We start from the raw sequence: 25056 nt of genomic DNA, 5'->3' as shown, positions 1-25056 counted from the left end.
CGAGGGAACCTTTCAGCCCCCTCTTTATACAAGTCACTCATGTCTATTCATTAACTTTAGGGGAACTCATTAACATATCTCACACCTGGACAATTAGCACATTCCATTCAAGGACCTAGTATATCTTCAAGTTAACAACATTCACATATCTTGTGCCTGGACAATGTCCTTGAGGACTTGTCTCTATGCAGGCTCTATTCCTTAGCAGCCACGTTTAAAGTCTCCATCTTCACCACGTTGCATGTACAACAGGAATCTAAGACAAAATGTCCCTTTTAAAGATAACCAACCAAGGACTTAGCAGTCTGTGCATCCGTCATGTTGCAATGTCCTTGGACTTCTCCCAGCTTAAACTAAACATAGGTTCGTCATCCTTTAGATAAGTGGTACAGCGTTCACTATTCATCTGTACAGTGAGATTATCCAGGCACCTCCTTATCTCACAGCCATCCCACAACCACCCCAAGCCTCTTTAGTTCAGCTAAGTATCTAGTACTTAGGACAGTTTCCTTGTTCTCGAGGCCTCCTTATCTCACAGCCATCCCACAATCATCCTGGAGCCCCTTTTGTTCAGATAAGTATCTCTGGTGCTTACGGAATGGGCCTTGACCCTTCCAGTACCATGCCCCCTGAACACAGTGGAGGATTTAGAAACCATTGAAAACTAATAGCTGAGTTCAGAAAAGACAACGCTACTGAAGTTTCATGCTGATAATAAACGGTTTCCTTTATTTTTTTCAACCTGTGTAGCTCTTTCTCTTTTTTTATGCCTATTTTGCAAAGGAGTGTTCTTCCTCCTTGACTGCTACAAGGGATTTAAAAACTGTAATCATTACTTTGTGGAATCTACTCGGTTTTCATCAGTGCTATTAAATAATATTGCTTGGAAGTCAGGCAGATTACTGGACATGTGGACTCTGAGGCATATCTTGCTCTGTAGAAACAATCACTAGCGGTTCAGATAGCACAGATGATAAACCAGACACAGACAAGCAATGGATTTTAGATCCCTGCCAAGGAAAAATGTAGATGAAGTTCAAATGTTTACAACATTGACAAATCCATAACTATGAGGTTCCATGGAAGAGAACAAAAAAGCCTGTCTTATCATAGTTTAATAGGTTTAAGTTGCTAAATGTATTGGGAATAGAAAACCTCCTGGTAGCTGCAAAATTCTAGATGGTCTGAGATGTGACTACATGCTTTCTGCCAGTTTGCTTTAGTCAGATTACTACACAGCATCATGGTAATTCAGGCACCAGATAGTTGTAAATTTGCCAACAATGTCAAATCCTCACTTAGTGCTGAAATGAGCCTATGACATCTGAGATCCAGATGAACAGGCAGGAACTGCTTGCACAGACATGGCACCGGGGTTATGTTTCGTGGTGATCAGCATCTGAAAGACATCAGCAAGCAGCTAATTGTCTGTAAATTACTGCATTTACCAGTTCAGCAGGGCAAATCCTAACCTAATGATATTTAAATTCAATATGCCTGCTACACAATCAGACAGACCATAAATTAATTCTTTTTTAAATTACAGCTTTCTCCGGTCAGAAGCAAACAAATAGATGAGATAAAACAATGTTTTAATTTGCTCTTTCAAAGCTAAATTTGTAACTTGTAGTGTTTACACACTGATGATTGCTGAGATATGCTGTGTATATTCACTCAAATACCATCTAACAAAACCGCACCCAAACTGAAAAGGACTGACTGATTTAGCTGGAATTTTGTAAGAGGTTTTCACTCTAGCTGTCCATTTCTGCCCTCCCATGAGATAACTGCTAACTTAGCACAGGTGGCAAAATCAGCATACTCCTAAACATTTTGATCACATTTTCTTAATTCATTTCTTTCTCTGGTTTTGATTTTACTTGTGATTTAGAACTGAAGCATATCTGCAAAAGGAATCAATTCTGTTCTGAAAATTTTTGGGAGGCTGATACAGCTATGAAATAGGAAATAATCTGCTTTTATCCTATTTCTCATTCGCTGTCTGATACGCACACATCACTTTTTATCACACTCCTGCCTTGAACCTTCCCCATTTTTTTGAAATGACCTAGTTTGTCAGTCTAGTATTTAAATACTGCTGTGTCTACTGTACCTTCAGAGGCACACAAATAAACCGTTTAATCCTTAAAATACCATGGAAGTGCTTCTGCTTGTTCTATGTACTATGTACTATGCTTTATTGTCTTTGCTGTGTGATACTTGCTTATTCAAACTCTTTGTAACCATGTTTCTTTCTCAACCCCTGAGCAAAAGGATAATGCAACCACCTTTCTTCTCATTTTTTTCCTGTTAAGTTATAAGCGCTGAGGTGCTTGCAATCACAACCTGTTGGCAACACATCTTGTTAGAACTTGAGACATGAAATACCTTAGTGCCAAGGCAGGTCTGCACTATACATTTGGACAAATTGCTAATAAATGCATTTTGATAAATGTAACCATACATTCTGAGTAGCTGGTAAATACAGTAAGATACAGCTGCATGTTGATGACTTTCAGAGGCTGATACCTCGTCCAGAACACCTTCCTTCTAAACAACTTCTTTGCCCAGGCACACCTGGATCAGACAAACCACAACAGTTCCCTGATAGTATCATACACTGAATAGCGTAAACTCTGAGATACAGGGCTGCTCCAACCGAAGTACATACCTCTGCTGATGCCTTTTATCTGTGTCCTCTCAGAGATACTAAAGCCATATACAGAATGGTCATCCAGTGCTCTCAGGTTTGATTCTCTGAGTGCACAAGAGGATTAAATGAATGTTTGAAGCTGTTACTGACTTCAGCTGTTTGCCTCACTCCTCTGAAAGACCGTCATGGACACCTGGGGGACCTCAACAAAGCAAGGGCATTTTAAAGGTCTGCAGGAAACCCTATCAGACCTTCCAAATTATGAGAAAATGGCTTCATCCTTCCTGAGGAGGAAGACCTTGTATCTGGATCTGTTAATGGCTTTCCTGAACAGCGCACAAGCATCTCTTAATGTGTAAGGCTACCTGCTACAGCGGAAACCAAGGAAAATTAGCTTGAGTGTCCATAGCAGGCTCTACATATATGCTTGGCTTCTAACTGATTTCCATTCTCTGGACACACGACCAAGCTCTACGTGTTCTGTAGACCAGGACATCTTACAGGTTGTTGGACTTACACCCATTCAGTTTCTAGAGATAAAGTTATGAAGTTATATCTATGAAGCCCAGCCCAGAATCCTGCACTATGCTCCATTTCATCTCTGGAGTTGCGGTCTGTCTGTGCAAAGCACATATATACCCCATATCTCACTGTCACATTATAGCCACTGAACGACTGATTTCACAGACTGAACATGGTCTTTCCTTCACGTGCAGACACGAAACTCTTTACCACAACTCTTCCACTTGATCTGTTCTATCACCTCTGGAGGTTTCTCTCCCTAGGTAGAATCAGTTAATCTCCAGGAAAAGAACAAGACCTCCCTCCTTGCAGAAGGATATCCAGCAGACACAAACATATTGCAAATCATCTCATGGTATGCACACTTTGCAAAACTTTGCTTTTCCAGTGACTAACAGATGATAATATTTCTTGCCTGGGTGCTTGTCTTTCCTTGCAGTACCATGTTTTGAAGCATTACTAGACATATGCATCCAGTCTTCTCTAGGTTTGAGCAAATAGGTGTTTTCATACCCTTGCCTGAAACAGAACAATTGCCCCACCTTGCTGTGCTAGGGCTGACCATGATCTTAGGTATTCCAGAATAGCAAGGAGAAAGACACTCCTGAGCTCACAGCAGAGCATGGCAGGAAATTAAACCAATTTTCCAAGACCTAACACAGGCTCAAGAATTGCTAAAAGCCACCCGTTCTTCCTTAGCATGTGATACACAGGGATGCCACTGTCTCCATTTGAAACTTCTGCATCTGTTCACAATCCTTATAGCACAACTATCTGCTAACATTCATTTTTCTCTTTTTAGAAACTCAGAAATTGAGTGGAATGAGGATGTGATCAACAGAAGTGGTGATGAAATTAGCAGGTCCCACCCAGCCAGTCAGTCTGGACTGCACAATTTCCGCGCTGTAAGTGTCCCACTGAGCTAAGCAGTGATTCAGTGACTGGGCACATGTCAGTCTCACATGTTAGAAACAGAAATATCATCACCTGCAAAAGTCCTTCCAGTGCAGTGTTTGTGCTCCTACTGCTGCCCAGGTGGAAAGACTGATAAAAGCAGAGGCTACGTCTGGCAATGAGCTTCCAGTGCAGCTTCCTCCTGGGGCAGCAGCTGAACTCTGAAGCAAAAAGCAGAGAAAACTGCGGGATATGGCAGATTTGTGGAAAGTAGAAGGAAGGTTAGACACAAGGCAACCCAAAAGATAACATAAAATGCACAAGAAAAACTGGCACAGAAGCATAATACATGATTTTTCCAATGCAGGCAGTGACCATTCATGACCTGACCTTGCAAGTACATGTTGAATTGGCCCTAATCTGCTCTACCAGATAATCTGGCTCTGCACAGATAGGGCATAACCGCTTTTATCATTAGACTTCATAACTACATTTAAAATCAAATAAACCCTATGTTCTTAAACCTGCAAGTTTTATAAACTCATATTAAAATTCCACCAGATATAAAATACAACTGTCTTGTTTTAAAAGAACACTCTAGATTATTTTTTGTAGGGATTTATTGAAAAGTATAACATGAAAAAGAGCTTTTGCTTTTATATGTTTTAAAACACCAGCTTAAGAGCTTTTTCACTGACTAACAAGCCATGTGTACTTAAATGTACATACACATACACACACATATATATATGGTAACCTCCTGATGTTATGGGAATTTCAGCATCTATAGTTATGACTTATACACAATACCAACAAAACAATAGGAAACAGACTTGGAAAGGATCTCAGAAGGTCGTTTAGTCTTTCTCTCTGCTGCAGTGCAGTATTCAGCTTTGTCACACTTTACAAAGTCGTCTATTCTATCCTTAAAAGCTTTCAGTCACAGATACACCTTGGTCCCCAATAAAAAAAAAAAAAAAAAAAAAAAAAAAAAGGTTTCAGTACTAACATTGGAATTAAAACACCAAATTAAAAAATCTTCAAGACAGAGTACAGTCTTTTTTTCTCTTTTGTTTATGATTTGTTTTAGAACAAAGTTCAGTAGAAGCTTTTTGCCAGATTTGAGACACTGAAAATTTCTTATCAAAACCAATAGCGCTGAATAAAAAATAAAATTGGGTGTTACTGATTACAATGACATAGAATTCTACCAGCCTAAATCCCAGTAGAAAGGAAAAGTCAGAAAGACTCTCATTTATCTAATGAGAAGTGCATTTACTATTATTTTTTAGATATTTCCGATTTCTTTTTACTAGATTCTTTTTACTAACTGTAAATGCTATCCCAGACTCGACTCTAGCTGAGTGATGCTAAGCTTGTGGCAAGAGACAGGCAAGATGGTAGGCTCAACTTACCCTGCAATTAAAATCACTTGGCTATATATGTGAAGTGAAAGAAAGCTTAATTTTCTTTATGTTCATGATTACTCCAAGACTAGAGAGTTGTAACAGAAATGCTAAGATTGCTATGGGCTGAACTACCTGCAGAAAAGTTTGTGTGCAAAAGCAGCGCAAGAAGGATGTGGGGGTGCTGGTGGATGAAAAGCTGGACACGAGCCAGCAACGTGCACTCACAGCCCAGAAAGTGAACTGTACCCTGGGCTGCATCAAAAGAAGCATGGCCAGCAGGTCGAGGGAGGTGATTCTGCTCCACTCTGGTGAGACCCCACCTGGAGTGCTGCATTTGGCTCTGGAGACCTCAGCACAGGAAGGACATGGACTTGTTGGAGTGGATCCAGAGAAGGGTCACAAAAATGATCGGAGAGATGGAACACCTCTGCTATGAAGACTGAGAGAGTAGGGGTTCCTCAGCCTGCAGAAGGGAAGGCTCCAGGGAGACTTTTTTGTGGCCTTTCAGTACTTAAACGGGGGCTTATAAGAAAGGTGGGGACAGACTTTTTAGCAGGGCCTGTTGCAATAGACAAGGGGTAATGGTTTTAAACTATTAAAAGATGGTAGATTTAGGCTAGATATTAGGAAGAAATTCTTTACTGTGAGGGTGGTGAAACACTGGCACAGGCTGCCAAGGAGAGGTGGCATCCCTGGAAACATTCAAAGTCAGGTTGGATGGGGCTCTGAGAAATCTGATTGAGCTGAAGATGTCCCTGCTCACTGCAGGGGGCTTGGACTACATGACCTTTAAAGGTCCCTTCCAACCCAAACAATTCTATGATTCTATAAGAAACAATAGAGCGACACATAAAAGAAAGCCCTGTATTGATGGCAATGGACAAAACTGACAGAGTCAAACCGCAAAGACTGAGGAATGTGATTTTGCCAAGATCAGAGGGCCTGTTTTCTGGTAACAGGAGGATGGCAATAAAGATAGGCCATATTGCATGTATCACAGAATCACAGAACGGTCAGGTTGGAAGGGACCTTTAGAGGTCCTCTAGTCCAGACCCCTGATAAAGCAGCTTCACCCCGAGCAAGTTGCACAGAATTGTTCCAGGTGGGTTTTGAATGTCTCCAGAGAAGGAGACTCCACAGCCCCTCTGGGCAGCCTGTGCCAGTGCTCTGTCACTCTCAGAGTAAAGAACTTTTGCCTCCTATTCAGATGGAACTTCCCATGTTGCAGTTTGTGCCCATTGTCCCTTGTCCTGTCACTGGCCACCACTGAAAAAAGCCTGGCCCTATCTTCTTGACACTCACCCTTAAGATATTTGTAGACATTGGTAAGACCCCTTCTCAGTCTTCTCCCAGCTAAACAGGCCCAGCTCTCTCAACCTCTCCTCATAAGGGAGATGCTCCAGTCCCCTCACCATCTTTGTAGTCTTCTGCTGGACCCTCTCCAGCAGTTCCCTGTCTCTCTTGAACTGGGGAACCCAGCACTGGACACAGCACTCCAGATGTGGCCTCATCAGGGCAGAGCAGAGGGGCAGGATCACCTCCCTCCACCTGCTGACCACACTCCTCCTAATGCACCCCAGGGTCCCAGTGGCCTTCTTGGCCACCAAGGCACACTGCTGGCTCATGGCCACCTTGCTGTCCACCAGAACTCCCAGGTCCTTCTCTGCAGAGCTGCCTCCCAGCAGGCCAGCCCCAGCCTGTACTGGTGCGTGGGGCTATTCCTCGCCAGGTGCAGGACCCTACACTTGCCTTTGTTGAACTTCATTAGGTTCCTCTCTACCACATGAAGGTTTTTGATGTATGACTCCACTGAGTATGACAGTAAGACACCTAAATTTAAGTGTTATAGGCATCTAAGCTGTGGAACTGTTTTATTTGCTAGTAAGGTCATAGCCTTAATGTCTGCTCTAAGGTGAACTGAACTGCTCTTTAGACATCACAACTGTGTTGCTTAGATTTTCGTCAACTATAATGGGGCCATAGGCATGTCTGTATGCATATAAATATGAAAATCTAAATGTAAGGGTCTTAATGTCTAGCCAAGTATTACTGTCATGCATACGTCTTACTCTAGATGCCACTGGTCTTTCTTTGTATGTACCTCTAAATTACATTTCTGTAAGAGTTTGTTTATAAATGTCCTGTTTTTCATGACTGACATTTTTACTGTGACAAATACGTAATTTTTCTCACTTTGTTCAAATAACAGCAATTGTTAAATATTATTGTCATGCTTAAATTATATGTTTCTTGAATTAAAGTTTCATTTTGTGTAATAGAACTCCTTCACAGAGTTAAAAATTGGCATATTTGTAATTACTCTAATTGTTTGGTGGTATCTACGCTTTCTGCAACAGGGTACCATACTCTGGGTTAATGTTTCCTGAAAGTTTTACAATGGACAGACTACGTGAAAAATTATCTGGAGCAATTATTTACTGGTTATCTCCCATAAATTTTCCATTATTCACAGATAACATGCCATGGAAAATTGTTCAGATATTTCTATTGTAACGGATCAGATTGCATTTTGCTTTTCATAGTGAGAGTAAACTCTTGTTCTTGGAAGTCATGACAACAATGATATCTGAAATCTACCATTTAGTCACATAGTAACATTCATATCTTAATGATAAAGTCAATCTCCCCTATATTTGGCTGCCAATAGTTTAAGTGCTGAATAAAATGCTCCCAGTTTCCAAAGAATGAGAATAAATCTTCCCTTTTTTCATGCTATTCTTGCTTGTAAGCTCACTATGACTGCACAGTTGTTAGAGTACAAGTAGAAAACAGGACTTTGAGGTTTTGTCAGCAGTCCTTTGCTGACTGTTCAGACCTGTGCAGCGCTTTAACTTTCATTAGTGTTTTTCTTTGTCTATGGTGTTCATGTTCAGAATCTCATATAATTCAGCATGAAAACAAATTTTAACAACTATTGTAGATGTCACAATCTTGCTTCTTAAATCTGTTTCACCCATCTTAAACATGACTAAGGTGTTGATTTTTGAATGAAGGCCTGATTACTCTTCCTGCTGTTACAAACACCCTTCAAAACTTCATTTTGATTGTGTTTACGTTTGCTCTGATTTGGGTCACTTTACAGAGCTCCAGGAAGAAACACCTGCTTTGCTCCCTCCTGGGGGTCAGCATGGTGTGAAGCCAAGGAAAGAATGCTGCGCATAGGCAGTGCAGAAGAAGCAGTCTCACAGGAATGCCTCCTCCCAAATGGGCACTTCTTCTCCATCGCCTTAACTGGAGCTGGAACCTGGGGAGTTTTACAGAGGGCTTAGCATCCTTCCATCCACACAGCTTTTACAGAGCTGAACATGAACAGGGCTCTGAGCAACCTGATCTAGTTGCAGATGTGCCTGCTCACTACAGGGCAGCTGGACTAGGTGACCTTTAAAGATCCCTTCCAACCCAAAATATACGATGATTCTATGACTTTATGCCTTCGTTGCTGATTATAGCACTATAGTCTTGCATACTCCTGCATGTTTTTAATAATGTTTTATTTGGTTTGGTTTACATCCAAAAGGCATATGTTTATGTGCAAGGGAAATGAGCCCTAGCCGTGATATGGATAGCCTTCCACTAGCCCACATATATCTTGGCCATGGTGTAGTGCACAGATAAATTTTAAAGCCCCATCATTAATTTTTCATGTCTGTCAGGAGAGGTATGATGTAAAAAACACCTACTGAAAAAGTAAGATGAGTGGCATAACATGAAACTCTTCTTTCTTGCTTGTGGTAGCAGATTTGGGATATTCTATTGCCATTTAATTATGCCAAAAATGCCATAAAGTCACTATATAAGTTATCCTCAGGATAGGTTGTCATTAGCCTAAAGGCCAAAGTGATTCTTTCTCTGCTTTGATACATCAGTATCTATTAATATTTAATATCTGCCTACCGTGATTTTTGAAATTTGTGATTCTTAAAAAAATTTGTAAATTTCATACTCTGCTTATATGAATTGATTTTAGGAGCTTGTTCCATTTTTCCCAGTGCTACAGCTGAAAGTGTTACTTTTCAAAGTTGTTGCAAAATATAAAATATACTGAAACAGAAATCTAAGCCCGACTCTCCCATATCCCAGTTTAATACTATTCTGTTGTCTTTTTTCTCTATACCAGTGAATAAATGTTAGGAAAATGAAAATGTTTCAGTGTGTTTTTTTCTCTCCCCTATATTCTGTTGATTAATGTGTTCTCACATAAAAGAGGAAGACTGCTCCAGATCCTGATATATTAAAAAGAAAAACTGAATATACATTTTTTCTTCTCACATGAGTTCCCTCTCATCAAAAAAATACTGGAGGGGATGTCTATATACATTACCACACAGACTATAGAAGTCTTTATTGTTTATTGGAAATGGTATAAAAGCATCCTCTAAATTAGTCCCATAAGAGAAGACACTTGGAAGATGTCTGGTTTTGTAATCCTGTCAGGAGATAGTTTTCAGTGCAGGTCCCCAAGCAATGCTGTGACATCCAGTGTAAGGTGGCAGAAGCACCTCAGCGACAGAAATTCACACAGTACGTGAGTTGCAGGATTATGTGTCTGCAAATTTGAGGAACTTGGCATTACCTTAGTGAAAGACTTACACATTAAGCATCTTTTGGTATTAGATTTCTGCTTCAGATAATGGAGAGAACTGTTATCTCCCCACCTTGCAGGGATTATGGGGAAATATACGTCTTAAAATTTGCAAGGCCCTGAGACCAACAGATAATGATCTTTCACATAGCTTTCTAGGATAATATGTTGTGTTAGGACCTATGAGAAAATGCTTAGTCTAAGCAGATGGACAATGCAAAATAGTGGGGTGGAACATTTACAGATGGCACTGAAAAACCCTGAGGAACCAAACCAACATTTCAAGTATAAATCCTCAGAAGCCATGCACACAGTGAAAGAAGCATCCTGTCTGAAAGAAGCTGCTCAGAAGTATTGGCTCCACCAACAAGGACTGCTCCCAGTTATTTATTTCAGGTTTAATTCTAGTTTTGGGACTTAAGTGAGCATTCAAGATTGAAAATGTTCATCTGTTGCTCACTATAATGCTCCAAACCATGAGTAAGGTAGGTCAAGCAAGTCATGCCATGGCTGCTCATAGAGCCAGACTCCCAGGTATCACAATCACTTTTCATTACCTAAGGAGGCATGAAGGCATCAAGCATTTGTTACACATGGGCATCAACTGATCACTTTGGACAAAAATTTGTTCCAGGAAAATAGCAAACATGAGATTATGTTTGAAAATAATCAAAAGACGTTACAGAAAGATTCTTTCTCTTGCTTTTTCCTCTTCTTTCCCTCACTTTAGTATATCTTTTACGTTTTGCTCCTTCCATTTTTTAATCTCATTTAACCTCCTTCAGAAATTGTATTCCCAAACAAGCCTCCTATTTCTCTAATCCTTCACTCAGTAACTCCTACAGTGGTGTAAATCAGTCTTTGGAATCAATGTATTGAAATCCTCCTGTGACTGACAAGTCAATGGATCACCGTATTCAGATTTCTGAAGGCAGTATTTCCTATCTCTGATTGACAGAAAGAGTTCAGGATAGATGATACAACCTCCTCTAATTTTTTCTTCTTGTAACCCAGCCCAGATCTTTTTTTTTTTTTTTTTTAACTTGACACTTTATAATTTCTTATTTTCTTCCTTTCCTCTTCCTGTCCTCTTTTCCTAATGATGTCTTCCCAACCTTATCCCTTAGCTCTGAGGTATTTTTCTTCTATAAGGAAAAGATCAAATTAACTTACAGTATTTCTTCACTGGTTTTATTTACATTTAAGAAATAAAGCTCTCTGATGGTACAAGGAAGGACTTCTTTAGTTGTATACAGTCACACATTTTTAGATATTGTTGACATGATACAGTATTTCACTATCTTAGTTTATGTAGTTCACAAAATGTTATGCACTTCAGAATATGTATCAAAAATGTGGTTATATATGTATACTATACATATACATATATATGTGGGGAAGGATGGGTAGGTGTATGCATGTGTGTGGATATATTAACATTTCAAAAACAAGACTAGAAATATAAACTGGAAATCTGTGACACAGATCTGACACATAAAGCACCCAAAGAACTGAACTTTTACTTTCCAAAAAACCAACTGTTTTATGGTTAATTCCTTCATTTACTGAAATAAAATAGAGTGATTATTAATTTCTACCCATAAATGAATGCCTTTAAGGATTTTTCTTCTATGGAGATTATATTTCAGTACATTCTTTATTTTTGAAAAGAATATAAAGCTATGAATATCAAGATGATGTCAATCTTTTACTAAATTGGGACCAGTTTTGCAGTTGCTGAGGGTAAATTCCATGTATTTTCAGTGGAAGTATTTCTGGAGAGTGGATTTAGTCTCAGTGTTTCCCATGTCTCACCATGATAGACAGAGTATATTCCAGTCATAAATAAAGTCATCTAATTAAACCCATGACATTTCTTAAACTATAGCACATTTGAAAGGCACTTAACTTATTATGCAAAAGCATCCATTACAAACATATGATCCTCGACGTGAATTCCTGAAGTACATTTGGAGACTGGCAATCACATCACTGTGTGGAAATAACTAAATTTTCTAAATGTTCTATCTTTTATTTTAAAGCCCTTGTCAGCATGTTTAGAATAACTACATGTCAGAAAGTTATTTAAAGGAGGATGGCCAATCAACAATGTATAATTCAGAAAGGAACCAGAATACCACTGAGTTTGGAAACCGAGGAAAGAAAGAGTCTCTTCTGCACCAAGGTTTGCCTGGCTCATGATTGCTACACAACAGCAGTACTCCTTTTTCTGGGCAGTAAGATAGATCTTTATGGAACAGTTGGTTGAAATGGCATTTCACCTTCCACTGTCTTAGGATAATGAAAGCATTGAATATTTAGAACTGCTCATGTAATAGTTCGAAAAAATTACTTTTTTTGTTTTCCTGAATCGTCGGTGGGTCTTGGGAAAGCAAGCTGGAAGACAGACTATGTATTCTCTTGATGAAGGAATCCCAGGAGGAACAGCAGAACTGACATTTGACACATGCTGGTTATTAAACTACCTCTCTGGGAGTGTACCAGAAGTGGATTTGCCAGCCAAGCATCTGTTAATAAAGATGAACTGCAGTAGCTACTGCACTTAGTAACTACTGGAAAGAAGGTCAGTTATCAAGATTATATGGAAAACAATTCCATTTGCCACTAGCTTTTGAGGTTACTTTCATTTTGATGTGGAGTGAAAAGAAAAACAAGTAGATTTTTTTCCCAAATGAAATTCTGTTGAAAAAACTCTTTAAATTTCAAGAACTCAGGTTGTGCGATCACTAGAAGCATTAAGAGAACCCTGCCAGAGATTCATCATAATATTAAGTTCTGCTGAAACTTCATGAAAATATACACATCCAAGAAATATTGCAGCCATGGCAAACCTGGACATTTGAACATCTCTCAATTTTAGTGAAAGTAGTTCTTGTAATTATGTAGAAAACTAACCTGAATGCTACCACTCTTCTCCTACAACAGTGCAATCAGCTTATTAGTAACACAAGTCCTGTTTTGCCACTTCTAACAGAAAGTGGTTAAAATGGACAGGAAACAAATGCAATGGAAAACAGAGGTATTTTTTGATCGTCAGTTTTCACAGGTTAATTTACATATCTTGCATGCAAGATGTATATTTATTTTCAATGAAGGGTAAGTTTCAGAACACAGTTTCTCCTTTTGTGCCCTTAAAATTGCACTGAAGAAGAAACCTTGATATGAGACTTCAATAGGATTAAATAAATAAATATTTTAAAAATTATTCAAGTAGAATATTTTTTTGCTATGGCCCACGATATTGGATAAAGCAAGGAAAAGGAAGGACATGACCACAACCACTATGGCTAAGCATGATCTCACTGAGAAGTACATATTTTAATCTTGCCAGAGTGTCTGATGGGAATTGGTTAGGTCTCACCCTTTTCTTCTCCCCACCATTGCTTCTCTTTCCATTTTACTAAATGCAGCATGAAGAGCAAAACCAGAGTTCACACAGCCATGCTGTGAAAGGTAAGGCAACTTTAATTCTTCTACATCTGGAGGAACTTCAAAGTAATCATACTTTCTAGGAGGTTTTCTGTTGCTTCATAATCTTGACTTGATGTTCTCATGTTGGTTAGATTTTTAAAAACAGAATATTTAATACAATGGCCTGTGGATTAAAATTTGCCTAAAATAGCCATGACCAGACGGTTCCAAGCAATTTAGTTATTTTATATGAATTCAGTTTCATAATCTAGGGTAATTATGCTTCTCACCCATGAGAATATTTGACTTCTGCAGCCCATTAGGTTGGATTCCCTGACATAGACTGGATTCTCTTCTGGCTTGCATCTTTTTGAAAACCATTTATATTTATGTTTGCAAATGAGAACTTCATTTAAAATGTAATTTCTTTTTATGTCTCTTATCACTGTCTTTGCAAAGATAGAAGTGGCTACTCACATTGCTAGAAAGAAGATACTAGGTTAAATGACATTAAAGCTGGTAGAAACCGAAGATATGAACTAACACAACTTCTAAATGTTTCTCATCTTTTAAGGACCATTGACCAAGAACCCAACCCAACTGAAGTCAGTAGAAATATGCGCTGCTTTCACTTACTATTGGATCAAGTTAGGAAGGTGAACGCTGACAATATTTTCTATAGAAATAAAACCAAAACCTCCCAAAATATAGGTAAATAAAGAAAACCTCACTGAAGCAGGAAATAAAAGAGCACTAACAGTTTTGCCTATATATTAGGCAAATAGATTTTTTTTAGATATATCTGTACTGAAAGAAACCTTAACATGGATGGAGCTATTCTACCAGTTTACTGATACAACTATACCAGGAAATCTTTGTGAGCCTAGCCAGGCTGACCACTCAAGCCAAGGTCTCATTCCCTACTCAACAGGAAAAGATAAGCACCTCCTGGATGACAATTGAAGATAGTTTCACAACTATTTCTTCCAATGATAATTTGAATTTAAACAACTCATTTCTCTCCATCCCAGATGTTCACTTCTGTGTGCCACCCACATTGTTCTGTTGATTCATTTATTTGTGTGGCCATGGATGAACCAAACTGAGAAGCTGACACAAGTTAAAAATAAGCCAAGGGAAAAAAAGATGACTATTTTAACCCAGTTATTTGCTCGATCCAGTTCACCAGATTCAGAAAGGAAATTAAATAACGTTTTGCTTTTTTTTTTCTTTCTGTCAGGATGTGCTTGCATTCTGGGATGCTTGAGGCCAACTGAGGATATATGGTGGTGTGGTTTAACCCCAGCCAGCAACTAAGCACCACGCAGACACTTGCTCACTCCCCACACATTGGGAAAGTGGAGAGACTGGAAGAGTAATAGAGGGAAAACTCATGGGGTGAGGTAAAGACAGTTTAATAGGGAAAGCAAAAACTGCGCACACAAGCAAAGCAAAACAAGGAATTCATTCACCACTTCCCACCAGCAGGCAGGTGTTCAGCCAGCCCCAGGAAAGCCGGGCTCCAGCACGCATAACGGTGATGTGGGAAGACAAACGCCGTGACTCTGAACTGCCACCCCCCAACCCCGGCTTCTTCTCCTCTCCCAGCTTTAAATGCTGAGCATGGCATCATATGGTATGGAATATCCCTTTGGCCAGCTGGGGCCAGCTGGGGTCAGCTGTCCCGGCTGTGTCCCTTCCCAAATTCCCATGCACCCCCAGACTCCTCGCTGCTGGGCTGGGATGAGGAGCGGCAAAGGCCCTGGCTCTGCGCAAGACCTGCTCAGCGATAACAAAAACATCCCTGTGTTATCAACACTGTTTCCAGCACAAATCCAAAACATAGCCCCATACTAGCTACTATGAAGAAAATTAACTAGATCCCAGACAAAACCAGCACATATAGTCACTTCATATTAAAACTTCTGCAACACATTTCTAACCCTTAAACACAAGGACATGAGGTCTGATGGTAGGGGTGAAGAATTTACCAAAACACAACATGCTTGGGTCATTCCCACGTACTGAATTAATGGCTAGCAGGGAGAATATAAATCACTTAGATCTAATACCTAAAGTACATTTCAAAATAACTCTAGTATTTGCAAATATTTTACTAAAGTAACTATATACAAATTACCTATCTGAAATGTGTTACGTCATTTAAGTATTCATGCTTCTTTCTTGAAGAAAAAAAATGAAAAGTTCTAAAGCATTTTGGTTTTTCCACTTAGTGATGAAACATTAGAATTATAAAAATATTTTAATCACTATTTCAGAAGGTCATTATTAAGATCATACTTATTTTAAAAAATAAGGAATTAAAAGGTCTTTGACTAGAGTCTATCACGAACGTCTTGAAATTAGTGGGAGGGAAGACAGTTTTTCTATGAAAACCTTCATGTATTTCTCTTCACATAATGCTTCCTTGAAATTAAGGTTATTATTATCTTCAACTTATATAATAGTAATTCATATGTAAATTACTTGTGCAAGTGTGAGGAAATATTTTAGCTATTTAAACATGTTTTGTTCATACTGTAAAACTCATACATAAAACATTAATTTTTCAGCAACTGCAATTAATGTTTGTAAGTAGTAGGTAAGCATTATCTGTAGTACATAATTCCTGATTACTTCGGATTGATGCTTTCAAAAGAAGGTTAATCTGTTCTGTATAAAATTTATTTATAAAATTGTACAGTTTTACACACTTATTTTCAAAGCCATATGGTAACATGTATCAATTCTAAGTATTCTATCAATATTATTTCATGAAGTGACTACATTATTTCAAAAAAATAACCATTTTCAGAACAATATGGGTGAAGCAAAGAGGAGCTAAGGCTTCTTATCCTTGTGTGTTCCTTCAGAAAAAGAAGCAAGCTCCACACAACTCTCCTTAGAGTTCATGGAAGCCTTGACAGAAGACAGTAACACCTATAATGCCAAGCATTTCACCATATGCCTAACATTTTTACCAGTTCCTGAAATGATTAATTTCACAGGGATGAATATATTTTCTGTGTACTCTTTTTACTATTAAAGTAACATGATTTTTAAATAAAGTAATGTTTGCATGAGACTTGAACTGGACTAATAAGGTTATTAGCAAAGAACAAAGAAAAGAGACACTATTCTTCTGTGAGAAACTAGTAAGTCACAATTCAAAGAAAAGATATAGGGAAAGTAAGACAGCTGCTGCTATGCTGAAAAGCCATTGCAATATATATGCATGAAAGATCTGACTTATTTCCAGATACATACAAAGTCCAACATGCCATCTGATACTTTTAATTTCCAGATTACTATGAAAATAAAGGCAACATAAACATTATAAGAGTAATTCTAGTTTTGCTAAGACACTGTTGTGCTTGCCACAGCAGAAGTAAGGCAAAAGTCAGTCTTGACTATAATTCTGCATCAAAATAGATTTTCCAGACAATGGAATTTTCCTAGAGAGACAAGACACTCATACTCTAGTATGCACATAACTTAGTGTGCAAAAGGAAAAAAAAAAGAGGAAAAATATGCTATAATTATCATAATTTGTACTTTTTTTTTTTTTTTAGGTCAAACTCATGATTGTTCTGTCCTTCTCTTTACTGACATACACTTAAGTATTATCTTATCTGACTTGCAGTTGAAAATAAAATAGAAACTGTACTAACAGTGTTAATTCCATACAATTTCATTAAAATTAGCTCACTCCTCTCATTTGCCCCAGTTTAAAAGTCACATATCTTCTTCTGTGGCACTGAAATAACTCCTGATTTACACAACAAAAGTGCAAGAGATCTCTGATGCTTTGGCATGGGATTGTTCTTTTATGAACGTTAGTGGATTTCATTCAAAAATATATATATGCAGTTCTCCATATGTTTTAGCTGAGGGATTAATCTGGTTTTGGAAAATAAAAAAGATTTGACGTAAATTGTTTATCTGGGATTTCTGATTGTCAGGATGCAGATAACTGAAGGCAAGTTGGAAAACAAACTAGGCTTTCTCCTACAAAAACTGCCAGAGTGTCTGGAAAAGTAACTGGATCTAGAAATACTTGCTAAATACTCAATGAGGCAAAAAAGCCATACTTCATTACCTCATTTGTAGCTGTTCAATATTCACTACATTTGTATTATGCATCATGTGTTTCTTAAACAAAGAAATTATTTTAAATATTTTTTATCTGACATTATTTTGATTATTTGTCATCACTTTTGCACTGATGTCCTTTCTTTTACAAAAAATAAATTATTTTGGAATTGTAGTGGTGTAATTTAGAGCTGAATGAGGCTCTTCATATTACTGGAAGGGCAGGTGGCTGAGGTAACCATAGCCAATACTCTTAGTAGCAGTTGGATAAGTAATTTTAAACTTGCCCAACAGGAGTTGTTTAAGCTGATATTTTGCATACTGGAAATGTGGCTGAGCCTGGAAAATTTTAGAAAAAGAGTAGAAGTAACATTTCCGATATTTGTGGTAAAAGAATAAGTAAAATCAGGTTGTTTTCTAAATATTAGAAAAAAATATTTGAGATCTTTTCTTGGCAATATTTTAGCCCCATCTCATTTCCCCCCATCTTTCCCTCCTCAATACTTTGTGCCACGGTTTTGAACTTGAGCAAGATGTAGACATTTCAAGGATGGACCTTTCACTCTCCCTGTGAAATACCATCTTAAATGGCCACACTACAAAATTTTAAAGTGCCACTCACACATACCCATAGAGACCTGAGAGAGACAACAGCCAAAATCCTTAGAAATTCCACACTCACTGAACACATTAAAGCTTTACAAGGCTTGTAGTGATGAGTAGGCTGATCCTGCACCATCTCCATGAAGTAAACGACTGAGCTTATACACAGAGTTTTGGAAATTTTTCCCTTTCCTGGTTGTCCCCAGCTGCTCTGCCTCAGAGAGGTTCTGCTACAAGAAGTGAAAACTGCAACCATATAGTCTGATTTTTTAAGTATTAAGCACTCAGAATGTAATAGTTGTCAGAGGGACCTCTGTTCTAGACATATAAATTGCTAAAAATACTACCTTACTTGAAAAATGAGGCCTCAGCCTTTCCAGTTAGACACACAAAATTAATGGATCTCTTTGACCTTAGCCCCTCCATACTTCAGCTTCCTACAAATCAAATAGGGATAAAATATTCCACTATTTCACAGGGGCCTTTAGATAATAAATCAATGAATTTTTGTGGTGATTTCAGATGCAAGTGATACATTTCATAGAAAAATCTGTGAGAAAGGTAATGATTCAGAGAATTTAAATAGTGTGCACTGTCAGCTGTAATGAATTAGGCAATATTTTAAACATGTGCTTCTATATCATAATACACAGGCACTTGGATGCCAAATAAAGATTGCAGAGGCATTTTTCATTCTGGCATTTGCAAACTTTTTAGTGCTTGGTTTCTCAACCTCACTCAGATTTTTATGTTTGTGCATGTGTATATAGTCTTTAAAACAGTGAATTTTGTTGCAGCAGCACTTTAAGTCTGTAGTTAATGGCAAATTCTACATCCTCTGAATAGAAAAGGACTTATTTCTGACTGCCAATCACCTTATAATTGTTATTAATTACTACTGACTGTAGTTTTCTCACTATATGCTCTGCCTTGCATGTTTGTAACTGGTGAGAGCTGAAGTCACTTCAGAGACTTATCCCTTATTGCTTTGCAACATGCTCACTGCTGTGTAGCTGTGCTACCTGAGCACAGAGCTCTGTTCATAAACATTTTAATCTTTCAGTTGCTGACCATAATGAAAAATAAATTACCAATCCACTAAAGGAGAACGGATTCACTCCCCTGTTTTTGCCTACAGGCTATTAAGTTAGATAAATGAACAGCAGAACAGATAACAGTTTACAATTTCTTGCCCTGTTTCACCTCTAAGGGACATTTTTACTGTCCAGTTTGTTTTAGCATCACTCAGCTTTGAGGAAGGTTAGAAATTTCAGTCAGTGCTATACGTCAATCCACTTAATAACATTTGTAACTGTTGCCAGCTAAAATTTGCCATATAAACATGTCCTTAATATTAAATCTAGACATGTGAAAGGGGTTAGCAGGAATATATTTTCTACTTGGTTCTGTCACTGGCTTACGTTTGCAGGTGTGGCTGTCAGTTAATAAAGGAATAGATTTACTTGGTAAGAAAGTGCCATATTTACATAAATACTGTCCAAAGAAAGCCACAGCTCAACATTTTAACTAGAATTCGAATAAAGTGGAAATTGTAGTATCCAATAGTTCAGAGTTGATAGAAAGACAACATGCCTATACATTCACTCCAATAACATGGTTAAAGCCAACATGAAAAACCACCAAAAAATAACAGATGCTGTGGCAAATTTTGCACATCATCAGAAAGAAGACTTGAAATGTTGTTTTATTTGTATGCTGTTCAAGCAGGCAGATTTCTAGAAACACCCTTTTAAAAAAGAGCATAGCCAAAAAGACTGAGTCTGGACATTGTGGCAGCCAAGTAGGTCACCAAGAAAACAGCAACCCAACTAATGTAAAACAGAAATAATCCTGAAGATGAAAACCAAACAAAAAACCTCAGGGATCAAGCTGAAGCAATCATTTAAATCCTAAGTAAAAACAAAACAAAACAACAACAAAAAAAATCCCCCCAAAAAACGGTTATACAAAACAATTTCTCTAAGAAAGGTCACTATAAATCCAGATCAAAAAAGATTAAAATAGCAGCAGGAGAAATTCACCATAGCAAATCAATTTTACAAAGTAAAAGTCCTTTATCTCGGTGATAAACTAGAGACAAACTAAGAGCATGCAGGAGAAAATCATACAAAGGAACAACTACCACCTTTAGTTAATATATCAATGTTAAGTCTGGAATTCCATCCATATTTTAGTAATTTTAAAGATCACAAATGTAAAAAGAACACAAGACTTTTGATGAATCCTCAGATCAGAATAACTGCGTGTACCAAATACAATATTTATGTTAAAAGCATCTCAAAACCCCAGTCAGAAACAGAATCCCATGTACAAAAATCATACAAAATCATGATCACCATTCTAAGCAATGCAGTATGAGCAAGATACAGACTGAACTCATATTGTTCACTGGAGTTTTAACAAGACAAATTATGGGGTTTCTTCAATACATTTGTTGCACTGCTGCAATTTTATCCATAATGAAGGTCCTACAAATTATGGGCATTAGGATAGCATTCAAACACACCTGTAGATGTTAATTAGACATAGCAAGCTGCTAGGGGCCAAATATAACATTGCATAAAATAACAGATTTGAACATTACAGCTTAAACATAATAAAAGTTAAAATTCAGTTAACTGTGCATGCATTGTGATTCCCGTATTATATCAATAATGGCAATATCTTTTAAGCTTTCCTACAAAATACAGAGACCAATCTGCATTACAGTGAAGAGAGTTTGCATCTGACATTTTGAGCACCATAACAAAAATGTTCTATCTTGTCTCCTTCTAAATCCTTCATCAGAATTCCCAGAGGAACTTTTAAAATATATTGAAAGACAGCAGGACCATGCAGTCAGCATCGGTCTCTATAAATGCACTGTAAATGCTAGATGTGTTGTTGCAGGCCTGACTTGATCCCATTTCTAATCTGCTTGTACTTTTCCATAAATCTCTCCAGAGATCCAAACTGTTCCATTTTGTCACAATATTATGCAAAAACTGTTCCTCCTGTGCGTTTTTTTACAGAGTATCTGTATCAGATGATGGTTGTGATTCCTTCAAGTAATTGTAATACTGTTTGCAACTCCAAAGAGCTGCCATCAATTTTGTAAAATACCAAAAAAACCTAAGTAGGCAGGATGGACATAAAGAATTCTGAAAGGTCAAGCCCTAAACCCATTTTAGAGAACTTTTGTGTCACCTCTGCAGTTTTCAGAAGGTGGTGAGAATGGAATTTGCCACATGCTTTCTTAACTTCTCCCGATTTACACAATGCCAATATAAAATTGGTTATAAATTGATGGTGAGTTTCAGTGATATTATTCAAACTGATTGGTACTAAAGAATTAGTGCTAGCTATATTTGTATGCATGCATTAGTATTTATTTATTTATTCTGTCTGTATATATGAAAGCAGGTGGTTCAGACTAAGGCTTTTGAAGCACTGACAGTTTTCCTCTCACAAAGGGTGACATGGACTTGAAAAATGGAAAAGAAAGTTATCATGCCTTCACTAATCCTTTACAAAGAATACTGTATCTTTCATTATGGGTTTTTGTTTGTGTAAAAGATCATTTGAGTTTGTATGCACATCCATTTATTTACATAACTTGTTCCTACCAAAATTATCCTCAAATCCTCCTGCTTTCAAATCACATGATAAAAATAAATAATTTATCAAGAGATATGGAACATGTCCATAAAACCCAATTAATTACTATACAGTTTAGATCTGCTAAGGATTTGACATCTTAAAATCAGTGATTCAGTCATAAAAGCATGGATATTCAAAGACGACTGAAAAAATTGAAGGAATAGGCTCCTTTTGGACCCTTTGAAAACTTGAGCAATGATCATTGAGCACAGTAGCATTTATTTTTCAATCATTCGTTAATGATTTAGTCAATTATTTTAGAAGACAGCAACAACAGAGAAAAGTAAGAGTTTTAGTAACAACACACGTATCTTATGACTCTGATTAATGCAAAGGTACTTAAACACAGTACAGAACCAACCACAAGGTACGCAAGAATGTTAAGAGCACTGGACCAACTCAGCTCATGGAGTAATGTTTACATGTAGGATGTGCTTCTAAACCAAAAACTTCAGAAACAGATTCCCTAAGAGATTCCTGACCCATTCTTCTCTTTTTTTTATAATCATTGTCTAATTAGCTCTTACTGACTGGAATTCTAAGGTCCTGTCTCATTAAGTGCTGACCTCAAGAAAAAATCTCCACTGGATTATCTACAAAAAGTCTCCTTTGACTCTTCAAAATTAATTCAGGGACCTAGCATGTATAGCCTATTCCTCCACTTACTCAACTTACTCAATTTATTACTCCACTTACTCAACCAATTTACTCAATTTAGTAGAATTACGCTTATCTTAAAATATGCCGGTATTTGCCTCAGCATACAAATGATTCTTCCTCAGCCTTATCCAGAAGCATGGAGACCTTACATAGTAAGGAAGAGCAATACAACACATGTACAAGCACTGGTACGTGAAAGCTAGCTCAGAGCTAACTTGGGCAACAGGTTCATAAGCTCTCAGTACCGCACTTCAGTACCCTAAAGGCTGTTGGGAAAACTTGCATTTGATTATGAACACTGGGTCCAAACAGCAGGTATGTTTGGATTCTAGGCCTTTCAGTCACTAACAATGGATCGCTGACCTACATTAGCATTTAAGCATGTAAACAGCACAAATACATGAAAAAAAATCTCTATTTGTAGCTTCAGAATGTTAAATAACAGACCAGATTTCCCTTTACCTGAGAAGAAAGATGGTTAGTTCAACAAGGCATTTTCACACACATAGTTGGGTTTTTTTAATACAACCACAGTGATTAAAAAATCTCAATATGAAACTTAGCTAATTAATCTAGCCTTTTCCCCTATTCATGAAATATTAGCGATATTAATAACTAAAAATCTTTATATGTGTATTCAAGTAAAATCAGCTTTCTGTAAATATCAGTATTTGTAAATTTGTATCATTTACTTGCAATTATCAGATAGCAACGTCACTGGTTTTGTTTTGTAATTACATGAGATTATAAATTTACCTAATCCTCATGTATATAGAAAGGAAGTTTACCCACCTTTTTTTTTAAACTACATGTTATTGTTCTACTTTTCCATTATTTCTTTCAACAAGCTGGACAGCTGAATTGCATATCTCCCTTTGCCTTTCTCATCTCAGATTTCCAAATCGCTAGACAGTGACAAAAGGTGATTGGCATTTATTGACTGGGAGTTGTCTGTGCTTGTTTTACATTTTAAAAGTGCTGTATAAGTCCCATTATTCTTAAATATCCTTTTGCAGAAATTGTGAAGTTACCATTTTCTTACTATATTTTCCTACTCGTATCCATGGAAGTATTAAAACAGTAACAACTCTGGTGCTGAACCATTCCCATTGCTTCTGAAAACATTTGTGTTGAATGAATGTGAACAAGTAGGTTTAAAAGGTATTTTACCCATGAACTGGGTAGTAATGCATTGCTTTTAGTTTCAGTTCCGAAAGGTTGTAAATCAAAACTGTAAACTCCTTTTTCATGATTTTAGGAAAGGAATCAAACACGTCCTACTCTTATTTTGTTGCTATGTTCAAATGAGAGGCAAGTATCTTGACAAATTTGAAGAAGAGTTTTGACTGATTTAAAAAACCTTTTCCTTTAGAAAATCTAAAAAATGTGTATGTTTTAATATGTAGTTCTGTAACATCTATTTGGCAAAAGCAGGTGGTGCAGGTTTCTATTCTAGTAATAGTATCTAATAGTTTGGTAGGAGCTCAAACTGACACTAAGTCAATTTGCTTCTAGCTAGTATTTCTACGGCATTTTATCCCAGTGCATTCAAAGTAAGCAAAGAAAGCTTTTACATATTTTTTTGCTTTCTTCTTCTTAGAAGCCAGCATTTGTCAGGTAACAATTCCAGGCCAAATTGCTCCAAACAAAACACCATAGCTCTTAGTGGCAAATGAGCTAGAGAAGAATTTTCTTCTAGAAAGTTTTAGAATTATACCTCCTTTGCAAAAAGTAAGACTGGAAATTTAAGGTTCCCCACTCCCTGGTGCAGTGTCTTCTTTTTACCTAGAACAAAAGGAGAAACAGAGAAATAATACCTGAGATGCTCATTTGCAGGCACATGCAGACCTGCTAGAACTGTACTGCATTTTCTACCACTGCAAGGTCTTTGGAAGACATGTTTTTTCCCCTAATGTATCTACCTGTTCCACCTACACCCCTACTCTCTCCTCGAAATAACTCAGTATTGTAACACCTTCTGGCCTTCCTGGTAAACTGCTCGTATCTTCTGGTAAACAGCCTGTCCTATTGACTGATTTCATATAGCTAAAATTAAAGGCCAAAAAACTTCTATCAGCTTTGCTTTACTTTAAAAAAAAAAAACCAACAACAAAACAAAAAGGCTTTTTAATACAACTTGGTTTATTTTTATATGTAAGAAGAGATAAATCACATGGAGTTGGGCCTGTGGCTGAGAGACGTCAGTCCCCGAAATACCAGTAGTATTACAAACAAAAAAATAGGGGTTTGTAGAGGTCATCCCAGCTTAGCTAAAGTATTGCTCTCCTGACACTGTCATATGAATACAAAGCTCTTCTTATTCTCAGCTTTTGCAGTTTATAAATAGCTGTGGTGCTCTGTGCAAAATCAGGTTGCAAGCAAGATGGGAGGAACCAGCAGTGGGAAATAACTATCTTTTTGCTGGGGTCTAATTATTGTTTGTACTGCTGCAATGACCAGAGTCAAAGCACTCTGTGCCCTGTGTGCTTCTGGAATGAATTATGGTCTTTTCCTCTTCTTCAGGATTT

The 25056-nt window shown here is 37.5% G+C and overlaps 1 protein-coding gene across 8 annotated transcripts in view; it reads right to left on the bottom strand.

The window, feature by feature from the left end:
* Positions 1–25056, bottom strand: part of LOC121089777 — a 67523-nt gene that overhangs the window by 22505 nt on the left and 19962 nt on the right. For 4 of the 8 annotated variants that reach the window (XR_005828358.1, XR_005828357.1, XR_005828355.1 and 1 more), the window contains exon 3: positions 24246–24313. Coding sequence is in view for 2 of the 8 variants with exons in the window: in XM_040597285.1 (XP_040453219.1) it covers positions 4163–4290; positions 24246–24313 (196 nt within the window). In the remaining 6 variants the exon portion in view is untranslated. Of the gene's footprint in view, positions 1–42; positions 4291–24245; positions 24314–25056 lie in introns of those variants that run through there. The other 4 variants (XR_005828353.1, XM_040597285.1, XM_040597286.1 and 1 more) reach the window with 2 other exon arrangements.

This window comes from Falco naumanni, chromosome 6 (assembly GCF_017639655.2).
Source record: "Falco naumanni isolate bFalNau1 chromosome 6, bFalNau1.pat, whole genome shotgun sequence".
Lineage (NCBI taxonomy): Eukaryota > Metazoa > Chordata > Aves > Falconiformes > Falconidae > Falco > Falco naumanni.
This window is presented reverse-complemented; position numbering and strand designations above follow the sequence as displayed.